Source organism: Ailuropoda melanoleuca, chromosome 8 (genome assembly GCF_002007445.2).
Source record: "Ailuropoda melanoleuca isolate Jingjing chromosome 8, ASM200744v2, whole genome shotgun sequence".
Classification (NCBI taxonomy): Eukaryota; Metazoa; Chordata; class Mammalia; order Carnivora; family Ursidae; genus Ailuropoda; species Ailuropoda melanoleuca.
In genome coordinates, this window is record NC_048225.1 from 87,016,192 (window position 1) to 87,036,564 (window position 20,373).

Below are 20,373 nucleotides of genomic sequence, written 5' to 3' on the forward strand. Positions count from 1 at the left end.
TTTTAATTTTATTAATTTTGGTATTATTAGAGAAGGTATTTTTTAAAAAAAAGTATTTGTGAAATGTTCTGTATAATACAAAAATAATTTAAAAGGAGTAGATCAAGTAGGGGCCTTATCTATCTAAATTAGGTTTCTTTTAAAATGGATTCTATGTTTGGTGTCAGGGTTCCCAGGGGAGCCCTTTACGGATAGGCTGCTCTCTTCACGTGTTTCTTCCTATCATTTCTGTGGGAACAAAGGGTTTGAAGCACTGAGAAGGGGACCCTCAGGAAAGAGAGATGATCAGTTAACAAGCCCTCAACCTCAGTATCCCCTTTCCTGACGTCCTCCCCGCTTCGGGTCAGGAAGGGGCCAGTCCCCAGGCTGAGGAAGGTCGGGTGACCTCTATCTGGGCAAGAGAGAGTGGTGTGCATATTCATTGCTTCAGCTTGTGCCTGTGATCCTGCAAAGGAGCAGGCCTGTGCAGTGACGGGGGCCTGACAAGTCTCCCTTGGAGTTACTCCACCCTTCCCCCTGCTCACACCCTCCCAACGCTTCAGGACAGGTTCCCTGAGAGGGAGGCGAGGATCAGAAGAGTAGCCAATCAAGTAATTCTGGAACAAGTGCTGACCCCCCGCCCCCATCCCTGGCTGGCTGGTCACTTGGGCCCCACTGGAATAAGACAAAGAGAGCAGTAATTTTTGGCTTGCCAGGCCCGTGCCTCCCTCCCCTGGGGCATATGCCCCACTTCCCCATCGATGGCCAGTGTTTGGGGAAATAGGAGCTCCTGACCACCCAGCAATTTGTCCCGGTTCATCCTTAGCTGGTCGCCCTCTGTCAGCACAAGCAGGCATTGGTGGGCGAGGGACTGTGTGGGGGGAGGCGTTCTGTCAGCGGAAAGCCATCCAAGACGATTTGTAGCACAGTCAGATAAGAGAGGGCTGCCCCCCTCTTACAGCAGATTCTTTGATTTTAGGTGAGAGGACGTGAAAGGGTAAATCCCTGTGCCCCGCAGTCCTATCTCCCGCCCTGACGTCCCTGCACACCGGCCAGAGGGTTAACCGTAAGCGCGTGCCTGTATGGCCGCTTTACTGATGCCACGCAGGTAATGATGCTCACCTGTCTCCCTGCCCCTGCCCTTCCCCCGCTCTGCCCCTTCCCACCCCCCTGCTGTGTGAGCCTGCCCCAGCCTTCGACTCCCACGGGTGATCCGTCCCCTCAGGCCATTGTTGCGGACGGTGATCTCCTTCCTGGGGCGCTTCTTGCAAAGTTGTGGCCTTGCAAGCAGGACCTACCTCAGTGCCAAACCCTCCCATTGACTGGCGGGGCTCATGGGGTGGGACTGTGCATGAGCTTGCATTGAACCATGTAGAGACCTCGATACGGTCGTGGAACAGGAAAGAAGATGAGGGCAAGCTTACTTCTTTTTGCTTTTGCTTTTCCTTCCTTCGTTCCTTCCTTCCTTCGTTTTTAAGTAACCTTAACCTTTGACTCTCACTTCTGCTCCCATTATTTCAAACCTAACTAACAAGGTTATAATTCAGGTCTCAGCTAGACAAGATGGAAAATCAAAACCATTGGGCCCCAGAGAATATTTTGTGGAAGATTTTTGCAAACTATTGGGGAGAACCACCATTGTCTTGGTAACGAGTATACCCTTTACACTGGCCCCTGCTAAACGTTGTTAGATGGCTTGTGTGGATTTGCCATTTTTTGGAAATCCTCTTAATTGCTCTTGGGGGCATCGACCTGACTATTCTGTGATTGATGACCCTGGGGCACCGAGGAGTGAACTGACTCACTCAAGTTGGGTTTTGGCCTTGGTGCAGCCTGAGTAAGACCTTTACTTGAATTCACAGAATGTGGTGACTTAAGGGCTCTTAATCAGTTGCTTGCATGGCCTAGTGATAGAGCACCCCATAATTTATAAGAGTGAGTGGACATAAGAGGCTCACCATCGCAGGAGAGAGAATGGCTATCACCAATGTTTTGAAACGCCACAAAATCAATGGCTTCATCATGTGCCTGGCTGAGATAAGAGGTGGGAGCACAGGATGTGCAGGCCCAGTTTTCTGCTGGAGAGGGGCTATTTCAGGGAACTTGGATGTTCCAGCTTTAAAAGGCTCTTGGAGATGGGCTGTGGAATACAAATGTTGTCTATCCTTGCCAAATATAATACCATCCCAGTAGACGTTTGTTGGATAAGATTTCTGTAAATAACCAGCTTGGGTCAGGGATGAAAACCCATTTGGAATGAGAGGAAGAGATTGAATTGGATGGCCTCTAGCGTCTCTGGGGCCCAGGATTCACGAATCAGGGGAAGGGAAAGCCAGGCAGGAAGGACTTCCTTTCCACACAGAGAATAACATCTCTGGGACTATTTCTGTGGCACATGGTTACCGGCGTGCATGTGGCAGTGCCCTTTTATAAGTCACTCTTCAGTCCTGATTTGATTACACCAAACCCTTCCCACTTACCTTTGCTCTCCATGTGAGGAGCTGCCACGGTTAAAGATCAGGGGCCAGAGAGTAAATATTTTGAGTTCTATGGGCCATACAGTCTGTGTTGCAACCACCCAACTCTACCCTCGTGCTCAAAAGCAGCTTTAGACAATATGTAAATAAATGGGTGTTGTGTTCCAATAAACCTTTATTTACACAAATGGGCATCTCTCAGGGCCATAGTTTAAAAGGTAAAAGGGGGCTAATGTTGGAAGTCGGAAAGAGACATTAGTGTAATTGCTCATCGGACCTTCCATAACAGATAACATGTAAATGTCTGGTCCTTAGGAAAATAAAAAATGTGAGAATTTTAAACATACATGTTAACGTTTTGGACAGGTTGACTGAGAGAAGCCAAAATATAAATAGGAATATGAGAGTTGAGTTAAGTAAATTAAAGAACGGAGAGAGGGACCCTTGTTCTTAACTGCTGATTGTACCAGCTGCTCTGGCTGTCACCTATAGGTGTTGGTCCTTGCTGGTTTGTAGCCGTTCATACATCTGTATCCCCAGGTTTGGGGGATGAGTGGGGAGCACCTGAGTCAGCATTAATTTGCCTTAAAGCTTCATTTGTGCTCGGAGGTTCTGTGATACGCACCCCTGTATTATGCAAGCAAGCCTCTACTCTCCGTGCGGGTACCACTTCTGGGGCTCTGCAATTAGGAGCTGCTGCTGCTGCTGCTACTTGGCCCTCCTGATGGGAGAGCAAAATGTGGATTGTTATTTTGTCTTCACTGTATTTCCTTTCCCTACAGAGAATCCTAATTTAGAAATTCTTCCAAGCTAATGACCTTCATTGACTTACTATCAACTTGAATGTTAGCTTTGAAAAAGCATTAAGCCTCTAGGGGTAGGGAACCTATTACTATTCCAGGAGTCAAGCTAGGGAGTGAGTATATATCCCTTGATCTTCTGGGTATTTCTCCTCTTGCTCATGAAATCTTTAGGGACCGCCTGGGGAAGGATGGGGGGTCAGGGGAGGCAGCGCAGGCTCCTGCAGGAGCCGTTCCCGGGGCCCTTTATAGAGCTGACAGCTACGATCTTGACAGTTCCCCGTCCTTCTGCCCCTGTGCTTGTTGCAGGAACAAAGGGATGAGGACCCGCCTGGGATGCCTGTCTCACAAGTCAGACTCGTGTAGTGATTTCACAGCTATTCTTCCCGACAAACCCAACCGTGCTCTAAAGTGAGTAGTTTGGCCACGTGGCATTCCCAGGGTGCTCACCGTGGGGCGCCCACTGCTGGGCTGTAGGACCTGTTCTTCTCTAGTGAGTTGTTGACCAGATGAGCCTAGGAACAATAAATCCCTGCCACTTGTTGGCTCCTTTTATATCCCTGAACGTGATGCATGGATGTGAATTTTCCTTTCCAGAATGTGTGACCTAACTCAGAATAGGGACCCTCTTTTTGTTTTTAAGAAAACTGTGTTATCCACCACTCTTATAAAGATGTGCTGAAGGATGTTTCTTGGTTTTACTTAGTCGTCAGTCTGAGCTCTCAGTTTGGAAATAAACACTCACATATATTCTAAAGCTCTGCTTACGTTCAGATAATCTGGACTCAGTGCCTATACTGGGCAAGTACTGGGTTCAATGATGTCATAGACGCACCTCATTTAACCCTCACAGGGTTCAGGGATGTGGGCACCGTGGTCCCCATTGCAGAGGTGAAGAGATTAAGGTCACAGTAAAATATGGAGTTAGGAGCTCAGACTACCTTTTCCGACGCTGAGGCCAGTTTCTTTCCATTGTTATCTTGACATCTTTATATCCTGCGCTTTTTTAGCTTGGTTTTTCAGACTAAAAGCCAATATACAAATACACTGAATTCCAGTACTGAGGTTTGCCAGAGTTACTTAAGAATGTCCACATTTACAGCGACAGAATTGCAGGAATCCAGTGGTTTTCTTTTGCGCCCTGCCCCCTGCCCGCCATTGTTCCAATTTGGTCTCCAGAGCAAATCTTGGTGGTTGCTGATGGAGAGGGGGAGTCATTTCAGAAATATTCAAGAAAGATGTTTTTTCTTTCCTAGGAGACTATCCACAGAAGAAGCAACGAGGTGGGCAGATTCCTTTGACGTGCTTCTGTCCCATAAGTGTAAGTAGAATTCAGGTTTCGTAGTGTTGCAGCAAATCGTCCATTTAGCAAAAGAGGCACCAAATACCCACCATGATCCAGGTACCATGCTGGGTGCCCCAGACAGCCCCAGTCCCTGCGCTCATGGAGCCTCCTGCTTAGGGGAGTATATAGATAACAAGATGTAATTTAAATGTAGTGGGAAGCGGGCCTTCTTTTCTGTGTTCTGGGTTGAAAGGATGGTCCCAAGAAGCCTTCGTGTTTTCAGCAGTTTTAGCAAAAAGAAAGAATTTAGTTTAGGGAGTTGGAGTGATGGGCTCAGTGGGAATGACAGTCTAGCGTCCATCCTAGATCTTGCTTATAAAATTAAATGACCTTCCCCCAAGTCCCCGGAGAGCCTTGGTTTACTCATCCGTGAGATGAATATTCTGTGCTTTTCGTTAGTCACTTGAGTTGGCATAGTTTTGTGTTTTCTTGTTGCTTTTTATTTTGGGGGTTTACTACCCCAGCTGTATCACACTCTTCAGTTTCTGGCTGGGTAAGAGTTTTACTGGAATGTATTTCTGCTGTCCCTCCTCTTCTGTTTTCCCATACCTCCCCCTACCCTCCCAAAAATTGCAGAAATAATCATGCATATTTCCCCTGGGAAGGGCACTTTGAGGCTGGCCAAACTTTTCAGCTCTTGCTTTTTTCTCATCACAACCAAGTCCAAATTCATCGGGTTTTGAAATCTTAGTGGCATGAAGTACATGTGAGTAGGAGAGCAGGGGTGAGGAAGAAAGAAGTATCTTTTGCAGAAAAAAGAAGGTTTCATGTGGACTTTCAGTGCTCCTTTTAAATTCTTCCTGTCAATATTAGAAATCCTGATTGATCTGGGAGCAGAAGGGTTGCTTTTAGCTTGGAGTCTTGTTTCCACTTAATTGGGGAACATGATTTTGTACAACGAGGTTAAGGGCATTGGCTGGTAGTCAGACCTGTGTTCTTGATTTTGACCCAGCTCAGCTTCTAGATAATTGAGCGGCCTTGATGGAGTCGCCCAATCTTCAGATGTCTTTAGAAGTGATTTTGCTTTCAGCTGGATGAGCACTTCCCTCTGACTAGGCCCCTGAACCTAATAAACTGGCTACCAAATGCTATAAATTTTGCATACACTAAATGTATAGATTTTAAAGTGAAATGCAAGATCTAAGAATAAGCGTCTATTTGTAGCATGCAGTTTTGTGAGACAGTCATTTTAGCGTTCTATGGATCACACTTAGGAAGGAAAACAAGGCAACAGAGAGAGACATTGTGGGTGACATATGGCTTATGTCACAGACAGCAAGCTTATGCAGTGAATTTGCCGAGGTAATGGCATACGTACAATAATAGTTAGGAGTTGACAGTAAGGTTTGTTCTTGATGAGGCTATTTTGACTTGTTTTCTGGAGCCCCCGTAGGCTAAATAAGTGTCACCATTAACTCACACCTTCTCTTCTGGCTCTTCTGCTTCCAGGTCATCTTGAAGTTTGGTTTCTAGTTCAGCCTCATGACTGACTCACTTAGTTCAAGTCCCTGAGGCTATTCCCTCATTCCGAAATGGGGATAGAAATACCTGTGTGCTCCCTGTCACCTGGGTAAGGGAATCTTCATGAGAGGACACCTTTAGGTGATTTGGGATTCTCTACTTAAAGGTGTTTTGTAAGAATATGGTGGCATTTTTTTAAATGATGCTTTTATTTCTCAAATGCAAAATAAACGTGGCTTGAGAATAAGTTTGCAAACTTTGCCGCCAATTATTAATGCTGAGCCATTACAGACAGAGTTTACGGTGGTTCAATTAGCGGAGGCAGTCTTAGGGTATCTTTGAATCGGTGCTGTGGCAAGACCTGGAAATTTAAGAGTTTCCATGTTATTTGATTCAATGACTTTTAGACCTGAAGACACTTTTCTGAGATAGGGATTCCACTAAGGGGTTACAGGCTGACAGCACATTGCTTCTTTGCCAGACCACTGCAGAAATAGGTTTTTTGAACTGTGAAGTTCTGTGATCCTGCTTGGAGTCTGATGTTCTGTTTTCATTTCTGTTTAGTACGGAAATAAAATGCCAATGGAGCAAATGTCTTTGAGAAGAAAGAGGCCTGTGTTCATCATGGGTCACTGTCAGAATTTCAAGGTTTGAGAGCTTGACCGCTCTCTCCCTGTGAAGGCTAGGAGGAGTCGGAGCCAGGTTACCTTGAAGGGTGTTGACAACTTTCTTAAAGTCTAATTAATTTGGGCTAATATTGTGACTCAATTAGGGCTGATTAAGCTTTTCCAAAGGGATTGCATGTGTGCTGGTCCCTTAGGAGGGACAGCAGTTGATCAGAGGTATGCAGGGTTTTCAATTAAGATAGCAAAATGTCCTAAAAAGTAAAGAAAGGAGAATCACTGAATGAGCTTCCAGACAAAAAAATGTGCATTAGTCTAGAAATCACCCCCCTGGCAATCCTCTCTACCTAGGCAACTCCTCCCTGAGTTTTCTATTTCAGATAATTCAGATAATTATTTTTGTTCCCATTCTCAATTTATAGAGCATCTTTACCCTCCCTGCTCAGCCTGGCTGTTTTGGGCACTCATTTATTTAAAGAAAGGTGTACTAAGTGTTCATTATGTTTGAAGTCTGTGCTAAGCAGCTGGTCGGGGGCGGGGGCACCAAGATGAACAGGACAGTACCTCCCGGGTGGAGAATGCACACTTCGGAGACATGGACATGCATACAAATAACATAAGAAATAATCCAGTGTGCTGCCTACAGACGAGGGAATGTCAAGATTCAAATAGAATCCTAACATTTGGTGTTCCCCTTCAATTCCATTCTGTCAGTATTAGAAGTCCTCACTGACCTGACAGCAGCAGGTCTGCTTTGAGTTTAGAGCATGGTTTCCACTTAATTGGAGAACATGCTTCTGCACAATTAAGTTACGAACATTAGCTGGTTGTCAGAGCTGCGTACGAACGATTTTAACCCGCTTCTGCTTCCAAATAGCTGGGTAGCCTTGACGGAATCCCTCAATCTCTGGGAAAATCTGGTTCTTCATCTGTACAGTGAAGGATCTGGAGGAGGATACCTCAGAGACTGGATCCAGTTCTACCGCCTCATTCTAGGATGCTGAGACTGGGCCGTTAGCAAACACGTAGGCAGGTGCTTTGAGTCCACGCTGCCTGCCGGGTTATGTAAAATCACTTCAAAGCAGAAATGGTTCAAGCAACCAAATGAGGGGCTAACGCACCTGTGTTATGAGGCTTTCTTTTCCTTGACAGGGTCCCGCTGTGTAGGGAGCACTTCTCAGGTTCAAGCCTCAGGAAAAGAAGAAAGCAACTTTATTTTTTAAACTTGAGAGAGAAAAAAAATCTGGAAAGCAAATATTTGGAGCAGTTTCATTTCCAATCACATTTGCTTACAAGGATAAAGCTGAAGAAGCATGAAAGGAGGTCTGGGGGCTATAGCCGCCTGCTGAGGGCTTTTTTTTTTTTTTAACTAAGAAATGAAAAATAAAATTGAAATTGCTGATGACTTTATTAGTTAGCGAAGGATTTCTTTTTTTTTTTTTAAGATTATTTATTTATTTGATAGAGAGAGAGAGAACACAAGCAGGTGGAGCAGCAGGCAGAGGGAGAGAGAGAAGCAGGCTCCCTGCCTGAGCAGAGAGCCTGACATGGGGCTCCATCCCAGGACCCTGAGATCATGACCTGAGCCCAAGGCAGATGCTTAACTGACTGAGCCACCCAGGCACCCTTAGTGAAGGATTTTTAATGTGGGTTAATTTGGCATCTTTTTCCTGCTCACCCAGGGACAGTTAGACTTGGTGTCTGTGAGCTGTGTACCTAGGCTGCCCCCGAGGGTGTGTGTGTGTGTGCATGTGTGTGTGTGCTCACACCCAGAAGCCTTCCTGTCTCTGTAGCTCATACCCAGGAGAATGAAGGCTCCCAGCTTGCGGGAGATTTTTTTCTGATGGGTTGCAGGAGAGTGGGCATGAAATTATATGTCTTCTGATTTGATTTCCTCATGAGTTCAGGCATATGCTTGTTATTGGTCCAACTTTTAGTGGGACATTCAGTCCTGAACTCTGAATCAGTTCAAATCTGAATCTCTCTCCCTCCCTCCCTCCTTCCTTTGTGGGATTTTTTTTTTATATATATATAAAAGCTGGATTCATTCCAGGTTTAAGGGGAAGGTGTAGACAGAGTTCCTTCCCCTTCCTCTCCCTTTTTTCAGCCTGATCCCACACCTGGATGGCAGAGCACCTCACCCTGGGCATCCATTTGGTCCCTGGCTTTGTTCCACTGTTTGCACAGAGTGTGGAAGCTCTGTGCTGACCTGTCCCTGCCAGGCCTGGGGAGTGCCAGGTTAGTGGACTAGTACAATTAAATGCTCTTTTGCATTTGCAGAGTTAGTATCCATCTCTGTGAAAAGGAGACCAATAAAGAAGCTTTTAGTTTTTTAAAATTAGTCCCTTTGGGGTAATGATTGAGATATGGAAAAATACAATGACTTGATCTGGTCACACAGCAACCAAGCAGAAAACCCAAAACAAGCAAAAACACGAAAGTTATGAACTAACGAAATTCCTTAATTATTCATCCAAATGGTCATTAGCTCTAGAATGTACAGTTTAACTATCGGGTGTCCATTTATTGCATAGCCCTCCACACATCCTTCAAGCCAAAAAACCCTAGAACAGTGTTACTCAAAGTGTGATCCAAAGAAAGCAGCACCAGCAGCTGCTGGGCACTTCTAAGAGGAGAAAATTCTGGAGCTCTGTCTCAGACCTACTGGGCCAGCATCTCTGGGGGGTGCGGGCGTGGTAATCTTTCCTGAAGCCCTCCAGTAATATTTATGCCCACCCAAGCTTGAGAAGCACTGCTCTAAGACACAAGGAAGTCAAGCAATGAATTTGGAGCATCTTGGTGAGTCAGAAGGCCTGTGCTTTCCAAGAAACCCACTGAACACTAGCTTACAGCCTTCCAAAGTTCTGAGACGGCACGTCCCTTTGATGATACATCGCCCATGTATCACAGATGCCCCATCCGTAGCAGGTATGATGAATGGTGTTCACAGTAAATAAACAAATACAGCAAGTGTGTTTTCTGGATAAATTGAGGCTAAGGGTTAGAAAGAGATATGGGAGGTAGACACAGATTGAAAAGAAGCTTCTCTTCCTCCTTGCCAACCTGTCTGCATGGCTGTAATTTTTACTTGCACCCAGGAATGTGGATGTGTTTAGCCTTTCTAGAAGGAGTGCCTGGAATAGATAAGACAGCTATTCCAAGCCCGCTGCAAAACATTTGAATGAAAAGCAATTGGATGGGCCTCCAACACCCACTCCGTGGCTTACAAGCTACGTGACCTCCAGCCAATTACATAACCTCTCTAAACCTTGCTTTCCTCATCTGTAAAAGGGGAATGACAAGACAGTTGTTTTGAGAATTAAATGTGATTGTGGTTGCAAAATGCTAAGCATGATAACGTGACATAGAGGGGGCTCCATAAAGGAGAGTGATTTTAATTTTAATTATTTTTGTTATACTACAACATTAAATTCACTGAGAAAACTGGGACTTCACACTTCCCGTATGCTAGAAGTGGCATCAGCTTCCTTCCATAGGCAGCTGAAAGTTGAACACAAGGGTTGAGTGGGGACTATAATAGAATTGCGAGGGGGCTTATTCAAATCCCTAATACCTCACCCTCCTTTGCCTCATGGGCTTTTGGCATCCCTCCCTCACCACTTCCCAATTTCCCCTCGGTGTATTTCGTGTATTTCGAGGGAGACTCCGTCTGGGGATTTGGTTTTCAAAAGCCCTGCAGGGGAATCTGATATGTTCCCTCTTTGAGCCTCCCTGCAGTGTTCTTATATCAGGCTAATTAGACGAATATTCCTGGACATTTACTTCTTAGAATCTTTTAGGTGATGGACTGGTACACCTGGAGTTTTATAATACTTCTCTTGTATTAAAGGAATCATTTGTGAAAGCTTTTACCCTACTAGGGACCCTTCTCTTTTGTCTCCCCTTTAATAGAAAACTCCTTGCTAATTTCTCACCATAGTTGCAGATACAGGCTCTACCTTGGTTTTTTGTGGTTGCTGTGACTCGACCCAGCTTCTGCTTGATAAAATAGAAAAGAACATTGGAACAGGAGTTGTAAGACCCAGGCTGTCCTTAGTCTGCTGCTACCGTGTTCTCCAAATAAGAAGCCACCCAACCTTACAGCCTCACCATTCCCTGCTCCAGTGTAGGGCTTGACCCTAAGATTGCTCATGTCCCCTCTGGCTCAAAGAGTCTACCCACTGTCAAGTCCTACTACTATTATAACATACCATCTTGCTGTATGTACACTAAGGAAGTGAAGATCATTGAAGAAAATTATGTTAATCACAAGACTGAAGTATAATTAGAATGGCAGTTGCTGCCAATAAATGTCAGTGACTGGAAATAGTTTATTCTCTAAAGAATCTCCTTACCTAAACCTTGCTAAGCCCGAGCTATTTGTTGAAAAACCTGTATTTTATAGATAACACACACAAAAAGACTTTGATCCTAATGCTGTTCTTATCACAAATTTCAAAGTGGTGAACTCAGTTCTGAATGAAAGAGATTTTTGACTTCACCATTGGTATATGTATCCTGGATTTTAGAAATATATTTTCTTTTCCTATCCTCTGTCTGACCTTGAACCCATTAACCAGTTTTTGTTTCTGTTTTTTTCTATCGATCAAGGATGCAAGAGGACTCTGGTCTTTGGAACAGCACTAAACAGAGAGGTCTCCTCCCCCCCAAAAAAATCTTTCTTGTGATCTTGTATTTTTCCAAGCCTGGGAAGTGAACGAGGCTCAAGCCCACCCCCATGCCAGCTGAATCAGGGCTCCTGGACCTTGAACTGTTACCTAAGCCACCCTCCCTGCTGCACCAGCTGCACTGCTCATTCATAGTGACCCAGTTTCTTTTCTTATGTAAGCACCCTGCATCACAGAGCAGAGCGAAGAGCGAGAATGCCAGCGGCAGGCAGCATGTGTGGCCACGGGGATGTTCTTGGAGATTCTGTGCATGCTCAGGGGGATGCCAGGATTCTGCCGAGTGTTCCAGGAATTCTGGACACAAGCCTTTCCCTTCCTGCGACTAGATAGACACTAATTTTAAAAAAATGTGTAATGTTCGTAGAGCCTTGACTTCTTAGCATGCCATACAAAGAAAACCAAAGTGAACTGAAAAAATGAAACTAAAAAAAAAAGGCACATCCTCTTGTTTCTCTCCCATCTTCCTGAACTGTTCACCACCTACCACCTTTAAGTGACCAGGATTGTTTGGGGGGAATTAGGCATGTTTACTCAGCATGATGACTCTGTAAGCCACCAAAGTACAGGCATAATTGTTCCGAGCACGCACAGAGCACTCACTGAGTGTTGGGGCCCTACGTGTATTAACTCATCTCACCCCCAAAGCCCCACGGAGCAGGTCGTGTTAGGATCTGCATTTCACAGATGAGGGAACCAAGGCACAGAGAGGTTAAAGGTGGTGCCCAAGGTGACGCTGAGCTAGTTATGTGTCCGAGCCAGGACAGAAGAGCTTCAGGACTGAATCCCAGGCAGAGTAGCTGGAGGGATCAGAGAGAAGTCACTCTTTCCAGCTCCTTGGAATCTGTGGAGGTACTAAAGGGGGGCCTCCAGTCCCCTAGGTATCTGGGAAGGAGCAGGGTCTGGGGTACACACGGGCCCAGGCAGAGGAGCACAGCTAAGGCGAAACAGGTCACACTGAGAGATGCCAGGAAATGCTCATAAGCCTTTCAGAAATAAACGGGCAGCCTTCATTGTAACCAACCTCAGGTTATGGACAAGCAGAAGGGAAGGAGAGGGTCCTGGTGAAGAGAAGGAAGGGGGAAGGAAGGGCAAAAGGGGACAGAGGACAGAAGAAAAGGTGAGGGGCTGAGAAAGATGCTGAAGAGACAGAGAGAGGACAGAAAGTTAGCTGGGAAGAGGTGGGAGAGGTTAGAAGGAGGAGGAAAGGCTATAGCTGAGGAGAAACGCCTGTGCGTCTGGTCGCATTCAAGTCCTTTGTTAGGTCCCCTTAGCAGGAAAGGTGGGCCAGGCCCGGGCCAGGTGGTCTGTATACAAAGGCAGCTGCTGCCACCTGCTCTGGGAAGGGGAGGGGCTCCTGCAGCCTCGGGAGAGGGGGGCCTTCTACCCCTTCTTACTTCCATTGTTCTCAGGTAAAGTTTTCTCTGCGCGGTGACCCTCCCCACGCCTGGTTCAGAGGCAGGCTGGGGAGAGATTGAGACCAAGAGGGGTGGGTGAGCAGAGGAGGGGGCTGTGGACAGGCACAGTCTATGGGGGGCTTTGTGAGCTTTCTCTTTGCCACAATCTATTCTCTAGGTGCTGCAGCTTCTCAGGTCCGGACCTTCCTAGGCCTCCTCCCCTCTCCCTTCCCCATCTCTCCTCAAGCTCTTCTTTTGAAATCCCTGACAAATTTTAAGTGCCATATTTTGCTTTGGTCCCCCTCCCACTCTTTCTGAAGCCAGCCGTGGAAATTCAGGGGACTGCATCTTGGGTTGAGGCTACCTGACATCTTTACAAGATCACTCAGCCATGCTTTGTTACAGTGTCCCCAGGCCTCCATTGGGGAATGTGCCAGTCTGCTCTGTGTGATGCCCCTGCGCCTCAGGGAGGTGGCCGTCCTGTGGGAGAAGAGAGTTCAGGCAGATGCCAGGGTATTGGTAGCACCTAGTGACCTCAGTTGTCACCACAGATAAGGTGATGGCAGGTGTCCTCCTGTGGGAAAATCTCTAGCTCTGTAAACTAGTCGTCATATTTACACTATGGTGATGTGCTTTCAGTGTGGTTGCTCGATTTGGGGTTTTTGTCCATCCTGCCTTTGGAGGGAGAGCTAACGTGAGGCTCGCCGGTGATCACAGGCTGAGTGGGCTCTCAAGTCACACAGATGTGTGTGCGAATCCGCTGACCACCTCTTACTGGCCAAGTGGCCCCACACATTGAACTCAAACTCTCCAAGTCTCGCTCTCCCTCTTTGTGAAAGAGCTTCCATATGAGCTAACATGTATTGACTGCTCGTAGTGAGCCATGGGGCACATGTATGTGGATTGCCTCGTTTCGTCCTCATAACAATCTGGGGCAGTAAGTCCCAGTATTATTCCCATTTTACAGAGAAGATGAGGCAGGCTTCAAGATGTTAGGACCTTTTTCTGAGGTCGCACAGATTCAGACCCAGGCTGTCTGATTCCAGGACCTCTGCCTTGACAATAGGATGGGTGTGAGGGTTAAATGAATTGATATACATAGATTGGACAATATAGAACTTAGCCTGGGATAAGTCCTCAATGTGTGGTGGTGACGATGTTGCTGAGGGGGAGAGTGGGAAACAATTGGCTGAGAGCTGTGTCTGACGCAGGCATGAGTTGCAAAGGGAGCACAGAGCAGAGCGCTAAGTTCCCCTGGGAGAGTTAATCACATCCATCCCCCTCACTTTACAGTTGAGGATGCTGAGACCCAGGGAAGCCGAATGTGTTGTCCAAGGTCATAGAGCTAATTATGGGCCTGACTCTGATCAGAACAGATGCTCCCAACTGGGACAGTGGTGGTCCTGTCCCAGGTGGACCAGCAGGATTCCATAGGCTGCTTCAGTGAAGCCAACAGGTGATCATGAGCTGGGTATGAGTCTGCCACACATTTTATTTCAAATCCCCATCCCCGTGTAAATCAGTCTTAATTGCTTACAACGTCATTTAGTTGAATTCTGTTGCCCATGTCCATCCTTGTCTCTAGGTTGTTCTGCTACTCCAGGATACTTCTCTGCCTTCCACAGTGTCTCCTTTGATTTTTCCCCACCTCATCTGTTGCTATCAATCCTGGAAACATCACCTGGAGTTACTCATGGCCCCTTTGTCTTGGGCTGAGACGGCACTCCCCTCCCTTCCCCTCGCCACCCATTGCTGGTGTAGGTGTCCTTTAGGCCCCGCCATCTTGCAGAGCCAGGGACCGGACCACTGACTCACATAAGAACGCAGGCTTTGTAGTTTGGCATCCATGCCACTTGCTAACCACTCGGGCAAGTGATTTAACTTCTCTAAGCTTCCTTTATCTCGCTACACAATGGCAATAATTCAGGACCTATAACATAACTTCGCTATGCGGAGCAAATGCCAGTGGTTCACAGAGCATTTAGTGTCGTGCCTGGCCCAAAGTACGTACACAATCAGGGCCTGCAGTGGTAGTTTTCAGAATTCCTCCTCTAATGTCAATCTTTTTTTTAACCTCCTATTTATCCTTCTCCCCTTTTCCTATGTTCCAACATTCAGATCCTAAATCCTTGCTGTTCTCTGGGTTCAAGCTTCCTTTGCCAACCTGGAACTGATGGTCCTTTCTTTGAGCAATGGGTACGCCCCAGAGTAGAAGTTCTTGCTCCCTTCCTCGTGCATTGTAACCTTGTCCAGGAGCTGGAGCCTAGGACTTCACAAGTCTTTGCCTGTTTCTTACCCTATTCCTGCTCATTTTTTCCAGAGTACCTGTTCTGAACCCTTCTCAAATCTCTGTAGCACACACTGGACTTACAATATTGAATTGATTATTTTAAATTATTGCTCAATGTCTGTGACAGTAGACTAGCTTTTGCGAGTCTTTCTGCGAGGTGGTGACTTCATCTGATTTACTCATGCCATATCCTCAAAGCCTAGCACATGGAGGCAGACTGCCTTCATTGGGCCTTTCCCCCAAATTAATGAAGATCAAAGCTGTTCAGTCTTATACATCTCAAAGATGCCCCTTCCCTGACCAGTTCTATCTTTACCCACCCCACTTTTTCTCTACTTTTGACTTTAAGGAAGACAAGTTCTCCTATTTCTTCTCGGTCCCTCTCCATGTCTAGGATTTGCCTTCACCAGATATATTCTTTTGATTCTTTAATCTTTCTCTTCCCTTGCTCTTTTCCTTCTGCCTGCAAATATATCTGAAAAGACCTTGCTTTGGAGTCATATGGACCTGGTAACGAAACTTGGCTCCTCTTGGCAGCTGTGGAACTGGGACGCTTATTCGACTTCTGTAAGTAAGCCTTAATGTCTTCATTTGGAAAACCAGAGTGCTACTATTTATGGATCAGCATTGTGAAAATAAATTGAGCTGGTGTTTGCAAAATCCCCAGCAAAAAGTATGGCATATAGTAAATAAATAAAATTTCCTGCCCCAAATCCTAAATAAATACATAAAAATAAAACACTGCCATCCCCGGGTCCCACCACCTTCTCCAGCTAAAATCAGACAGGAACTCCTTCATTCTCCTGCACCCAAGCTAGAAACTTCCCTGTATCCACATGCAGCCCTTTCTCTTCCTCTCCATCATAATTCTCTTCTCAGAACTATTTCTGTAGCTTCTGAGGGGTAACATTTTATCAGTTAAACTCTTTTCTTTAATTTCAACTCCTTCTAGTCAACCAGTCTTTTCTGATTAGATGAACATTCAGACATACTCAAGACCATCATACACAACAACAACAACAAAACCCATAAGAAAACACACAACAACAAAACCAGAAAACCCCCAAACCTTCTTTCCTGACCTCCTATTTCCTTCCAGCTATGCTGTCTGATCTCTCTCCTCCCCTTCTTGCAAGAAACAACTACATGAACTGTTTCTGCTTCCTCTCCTCTCATTCACCCCAACGTTCACCACGGTGCCCAGGGCCCCCATCANGCTTCCTCTCCTCTCATTCACCCCAACGTTCACCACGGTGCCCAGGGCCCCCATCACACCACTAGAGCTGCAACTGCCCATGGTTGCTGACTCTCATCACCGAATCCTCAACTCTAATTATTCAAACATTCTTAATTATCGGCCTTCTCTGGGGTGACGCTCCCTTCCTGCGATTCTCTTCTCCGTCCCCCCTTCCCTTCCTGCACTTTGCTTCCTGCTCCTCCACTTCACATCTCAGCTGAAAGCTTCTCCCTCCTGCAAGTCTGCCAGCAGCTCCTCAGGTCTGGCTCAGGCATCCCTCCTGGGCACTTTTACAGCAACCTATGCTTCCCCTGCCATTCCGCTTACCATGTGTACTGTAACTACCAAATTATGTTTTCTTGTCTCGGATGGCCCTTCCCTACAGGTTCTGAGAGCTGAGTTGTGCCTGTTTTTAGCACATCTCACAGAAAGCCTGGTGCCCTAACGGGTGTATGGAAGAGCAAATGGATGAACGGAGGCGGCATTGTTGCTATATTGGATTGGGAGTTAGTATACTCTGTATTTTAATGCTGCACGGTATTACCTGCATGCACTCTGTCAAGCCTGTTCTCCAAGCATCAGCTTCTTCTCTATATGATTGGGAGAAGTACAGCAACATTCCTGAGAGCACCTTGCAGGTGTTCTCTCTTTTTCAATCCACACAAAAGCTCCACAGAGCTGAGACTTTGATGAAGGGAGATAATGTCCATCTCTTGTCTCACATGGGGTTGGGGAGTTTCCCTAGCAGGGTTGTCTTCACCAATGCTATCAAGGGAGGCAGAAAGGCAATTTTCTTTATGTGTAACTGGATTCAGTTTCCTCACAAACGCCTGTTTTTGCTTGATGGAAAAGAGCACAAAATCTAACACAAACAACAAACTTCAGCTTTGCCATTCAAAGTATTTGGTCTCTTCCAGTTTAAAAACAAGAGGCCTTTCCAAGTTACTCTTCCAAGCCACTTTGAATTTACTCTTTTAGATAAATGCACAGTGTTTTAAGGTTCTTCCTCTGCCCTTTCCTTCCCACTTCCTGCCCACAGGAGAAGGCTTTTGGCCTGTGGTCCTCATATCCTCCCTGCAGTCGCTGATAGCATCCATGGCTCTTGTCACCTGTGGACTGGTCACTGCTCAGAGACCAGCTCCACGTTGGCTCTCCTGGGCCCTGAGTCTCCTTGGAGGCTTCCACAGCTTCAAATGGTATTCCATTCAACCTCTGCCTGTGGCCTCTGCTGCAGAGGCCCCTTCTGCAAGCAATGGCAATCTCCTGGCAGGCAGGCTAGCTCTCAGATCTGAGTTCTTCAGAGCCTCTGGAAAATTCTGGATTATGTCTATAAGAACTTGGAGGAAACAAGGTGTGGCCAAAAAAAAAGAGCATCCACAGGGTATTTTATGGGCAGATTTTATGACCTGTTTTCTGATGTATTTTGTACATTAGTAGTTATAAAAAAATTGTTAAATTGAATGAATGATTCTCTGGCCATCTCTCTGCCTAATCATCGCCATGTTAGTGTTTCACGCTCTCTTTGATTCTCATTTTATCTTGGGTTTCTACTCCCTCCTTTCAGGGTTTTAAACCCAGTGTAGGAATGAAGGTGCATGGGGCCCTGAGCCAAACTCTCATATGAGTCTAAACTCTGCTACTCTCCTCCTCCTTCCCTGGCACAGGAGCAATTTTATTTCCATCCCGCCTAATGGGAAACAACCTTACATCATGTTCTGCTTTCTCCATACTTCTTATGTTAGAGGACCATATGACTTGTCTTAAGGTGGTCATATGTCCTGGGTTTTGTCATGGCACCATGGTTTATGCCCATTGTTGCCGTGCAATTAATAGGCATGCCCCCCTTCACTCTCAAAAATGTACTGGCTTGGGGGGTAAATTTCATGGCTACCCTACTTTTGTTAAACACTTTAAACTCAGGCCTCCAAACTTAGATTCCTTTTCGATTTAAAATTTAACTTTGGGAATTCCATCAAAACCCTTTTCTCTCAAGTTCCTGGCTCTTGCAACTAAAAGTCTTGGTTTTTTATGACTATTGTTCCAGTGTAGGGCATTACAACATCCATTTTGAAAGACAAAGATACCCAATGACTTTTTAATTAGAAAAGAAAATGTTTCACAAAAGTCAAAACAAATATTTAACTATGTTGATAGCAGGGCACCACCAATCCGAGGGATGATCTGGGTGGCACGTTGTCCTGGAGCATACTGGTGGGCCTCAGGGGCTCAGGGGATCCCCTCCCTCAGAATTAAGAACTATTGACATCCTTTTAACAGGTTTTAGAAAAGAAAGAGAACATTCTAGCCAGAGTCATTTTTCCCCCAAAATTTTATTTATTCATTTGAGAGACAGAGAGAGAGACAGAGAGAGCACAAGCAGGGGGAGAGGCAGAGGGAGAAGCAGAGCTGAGCTGGGAGCCCTGTGCAGGGCTCGATCCAGGACCTGGAGATCATGACCTGAGCTGTAAGGCAGACGCTCAACCATCTGAGCCACCAGGTGCCCCACCAGAGTCATTTTTAACCAAGGCAGTCACTTCATTCTAAGCTGTGTCCACCCATCCCTTGAGGACAGTTTGTAGAAGAGGCTATAGCTCTTATTTGAGTAGAGGAGAGTGTGTGGAGGGTTTAGATAATTTACAAAATATATCTTAATATAGAAACATTAACTGAATGTCTAGGCCATCAATGGATGTTGTTTTTCAAATCTGCATGGTAACCCCACTCATCTTATTCTGATGAGAAGCTCAGGCAATGTGCATGACATGATTTTAAAAAATGAAAAGGTGTGTTCATCATTAAAGCATTTGGAGAAAAATTATAATTAATCTTAATTAAAACATATAATTTGATAAGCAAGATCTTTTAAAATGAAGTATCCATAGGCTAAACTATTAAAATACAGAACATTGAAAGTTTTTTAAGAGAGGCTGGGAACCTTATGAAGGTAATAGAATGGCTTTAATGACTGAATTTCAGTGTTTACTCTCAGACATTCTTCTGGTAGTAGTGAAGGATGTGCCCTGAGGCATTCATACCCTCCTGTAGTTTGTCTTGTAACAGATTGTTTTTTTCAGGGTGGTCTCAGATTAAGGTAGGGAATGCATTACAAATATTACTTTGGCCTAATTAGAAACACAGATTCACCAGTGGACTCAGGGGACAGCAGACTCTGCATTAGGGGACAGGCAGTGACCACCGAAGGCTGATGAAGAGGGACCAGGGCTTCTCATAATCATTACTACTATGGCTTCTTCAACATTTCTCCCTCACATTGCTACAATCCTTGGGCAGGAAGCAGAACTTGCCTCCAAGGGTACCTGTGTGTTAGAGATAGAGTCTTCAAGAGGATGGGGGCTGGATAATCAGGGCTGGTCTCCCATTATTGCTACCTTTCTCTCTTGCTTCTATAGTTCATGAGCTTAAGCCTCTTCCTCTCTCTCTTCCTTTCCCTCCTTCCACATCCACAGATGGGGTGGCTGCGTTCCGCGCCTTCTTGAAGACGGAGTTCAGTGAGGAGAACCTGGAATTCTGGCTGGCCTGTGAGGAGTTCAAGAAGACCAGGTCAACTGCAAAGCTGGTCTCCAAGGCCCATAGGATCTTTGAGGAATTTGTGGATGTGCAGGCTCCGAGGGAGGTGTGTTGGCGGTGCCAAGAGTCTTGTAAGACCTCTATCCATGGCTCCTGGCTCACATCACTCTCCTTGTGGGGATTTGAGCCAGTCTTGATAGGTACTGTCTTCTGAACTGAGCCTTGACTCTCTGATGGCTCTTAATGAAAAAAAAAATCACTTTTAAGGTACAGAGCCCAGGACTTCTAAAAAAGATCTCTGTTAGGAGTGTTTTAGCTGTCAGACATGCACCTGCAGGACCTGTGTTTCTATAGGGATTCTGCCAGGATAGATGCCATTGAACCCATGTTAGTTTTCTTAGTGGAAGGCAGCATGGCTTAATGGGATGAGCACCCACTTCGGAATCTTGTTACTAGCTGTGTGGTCTTGGCCAAGTCACTTAGTCTCTCTGAATCACATTTTCCCCAGTGTAAAAGTGTATAATATCATGTATAATATCACCTACCTTTCA

General features: G+C 45.7%; 1 protein-coding gene across 4 annotated transcripts in view; it reads left to right on the forward strand.

Annotated features, from left to right (window-relative positions):
• RGS8 (regulator of G protein signaling 8) overlaps positions 1-20,373 on the forward strand; it is a 130,085-nt gene that overhangs the window by 103,825 nt on the left and 5,887 nt on the right. For 2 of the 4 annotated variants that reach the window (XM_034666834.1, XM_034666835.1), the window contains 5 exons: positions 959-1,087; positions 3,566-3,667; positions 4,513-4,577; positions 15,541-15,624; positions 19,762-19,928. In XM_034666834.1, coding sequence (XP_034522725.1) covers positions 1,062-1,087; positions 3,566-3,667; positions 4,513-4,577; positions 15,541-15,624; positions 19,762-19,928 — 444 coding nt within the window. In that variant the 5' untranslated portion in view covers positions 959-1,061. The remainder of the gene's footprint in view (positions 1-958; positions 1,088-3,565; positions 3,668-4,512; positions 4,578-15,540; positions 15,625-19,761; positions 19,929-20,373) is intronic. The other 2 variants (XM_034666836.1, XM_034666837.1) reach the window with 1 other exon arrangement.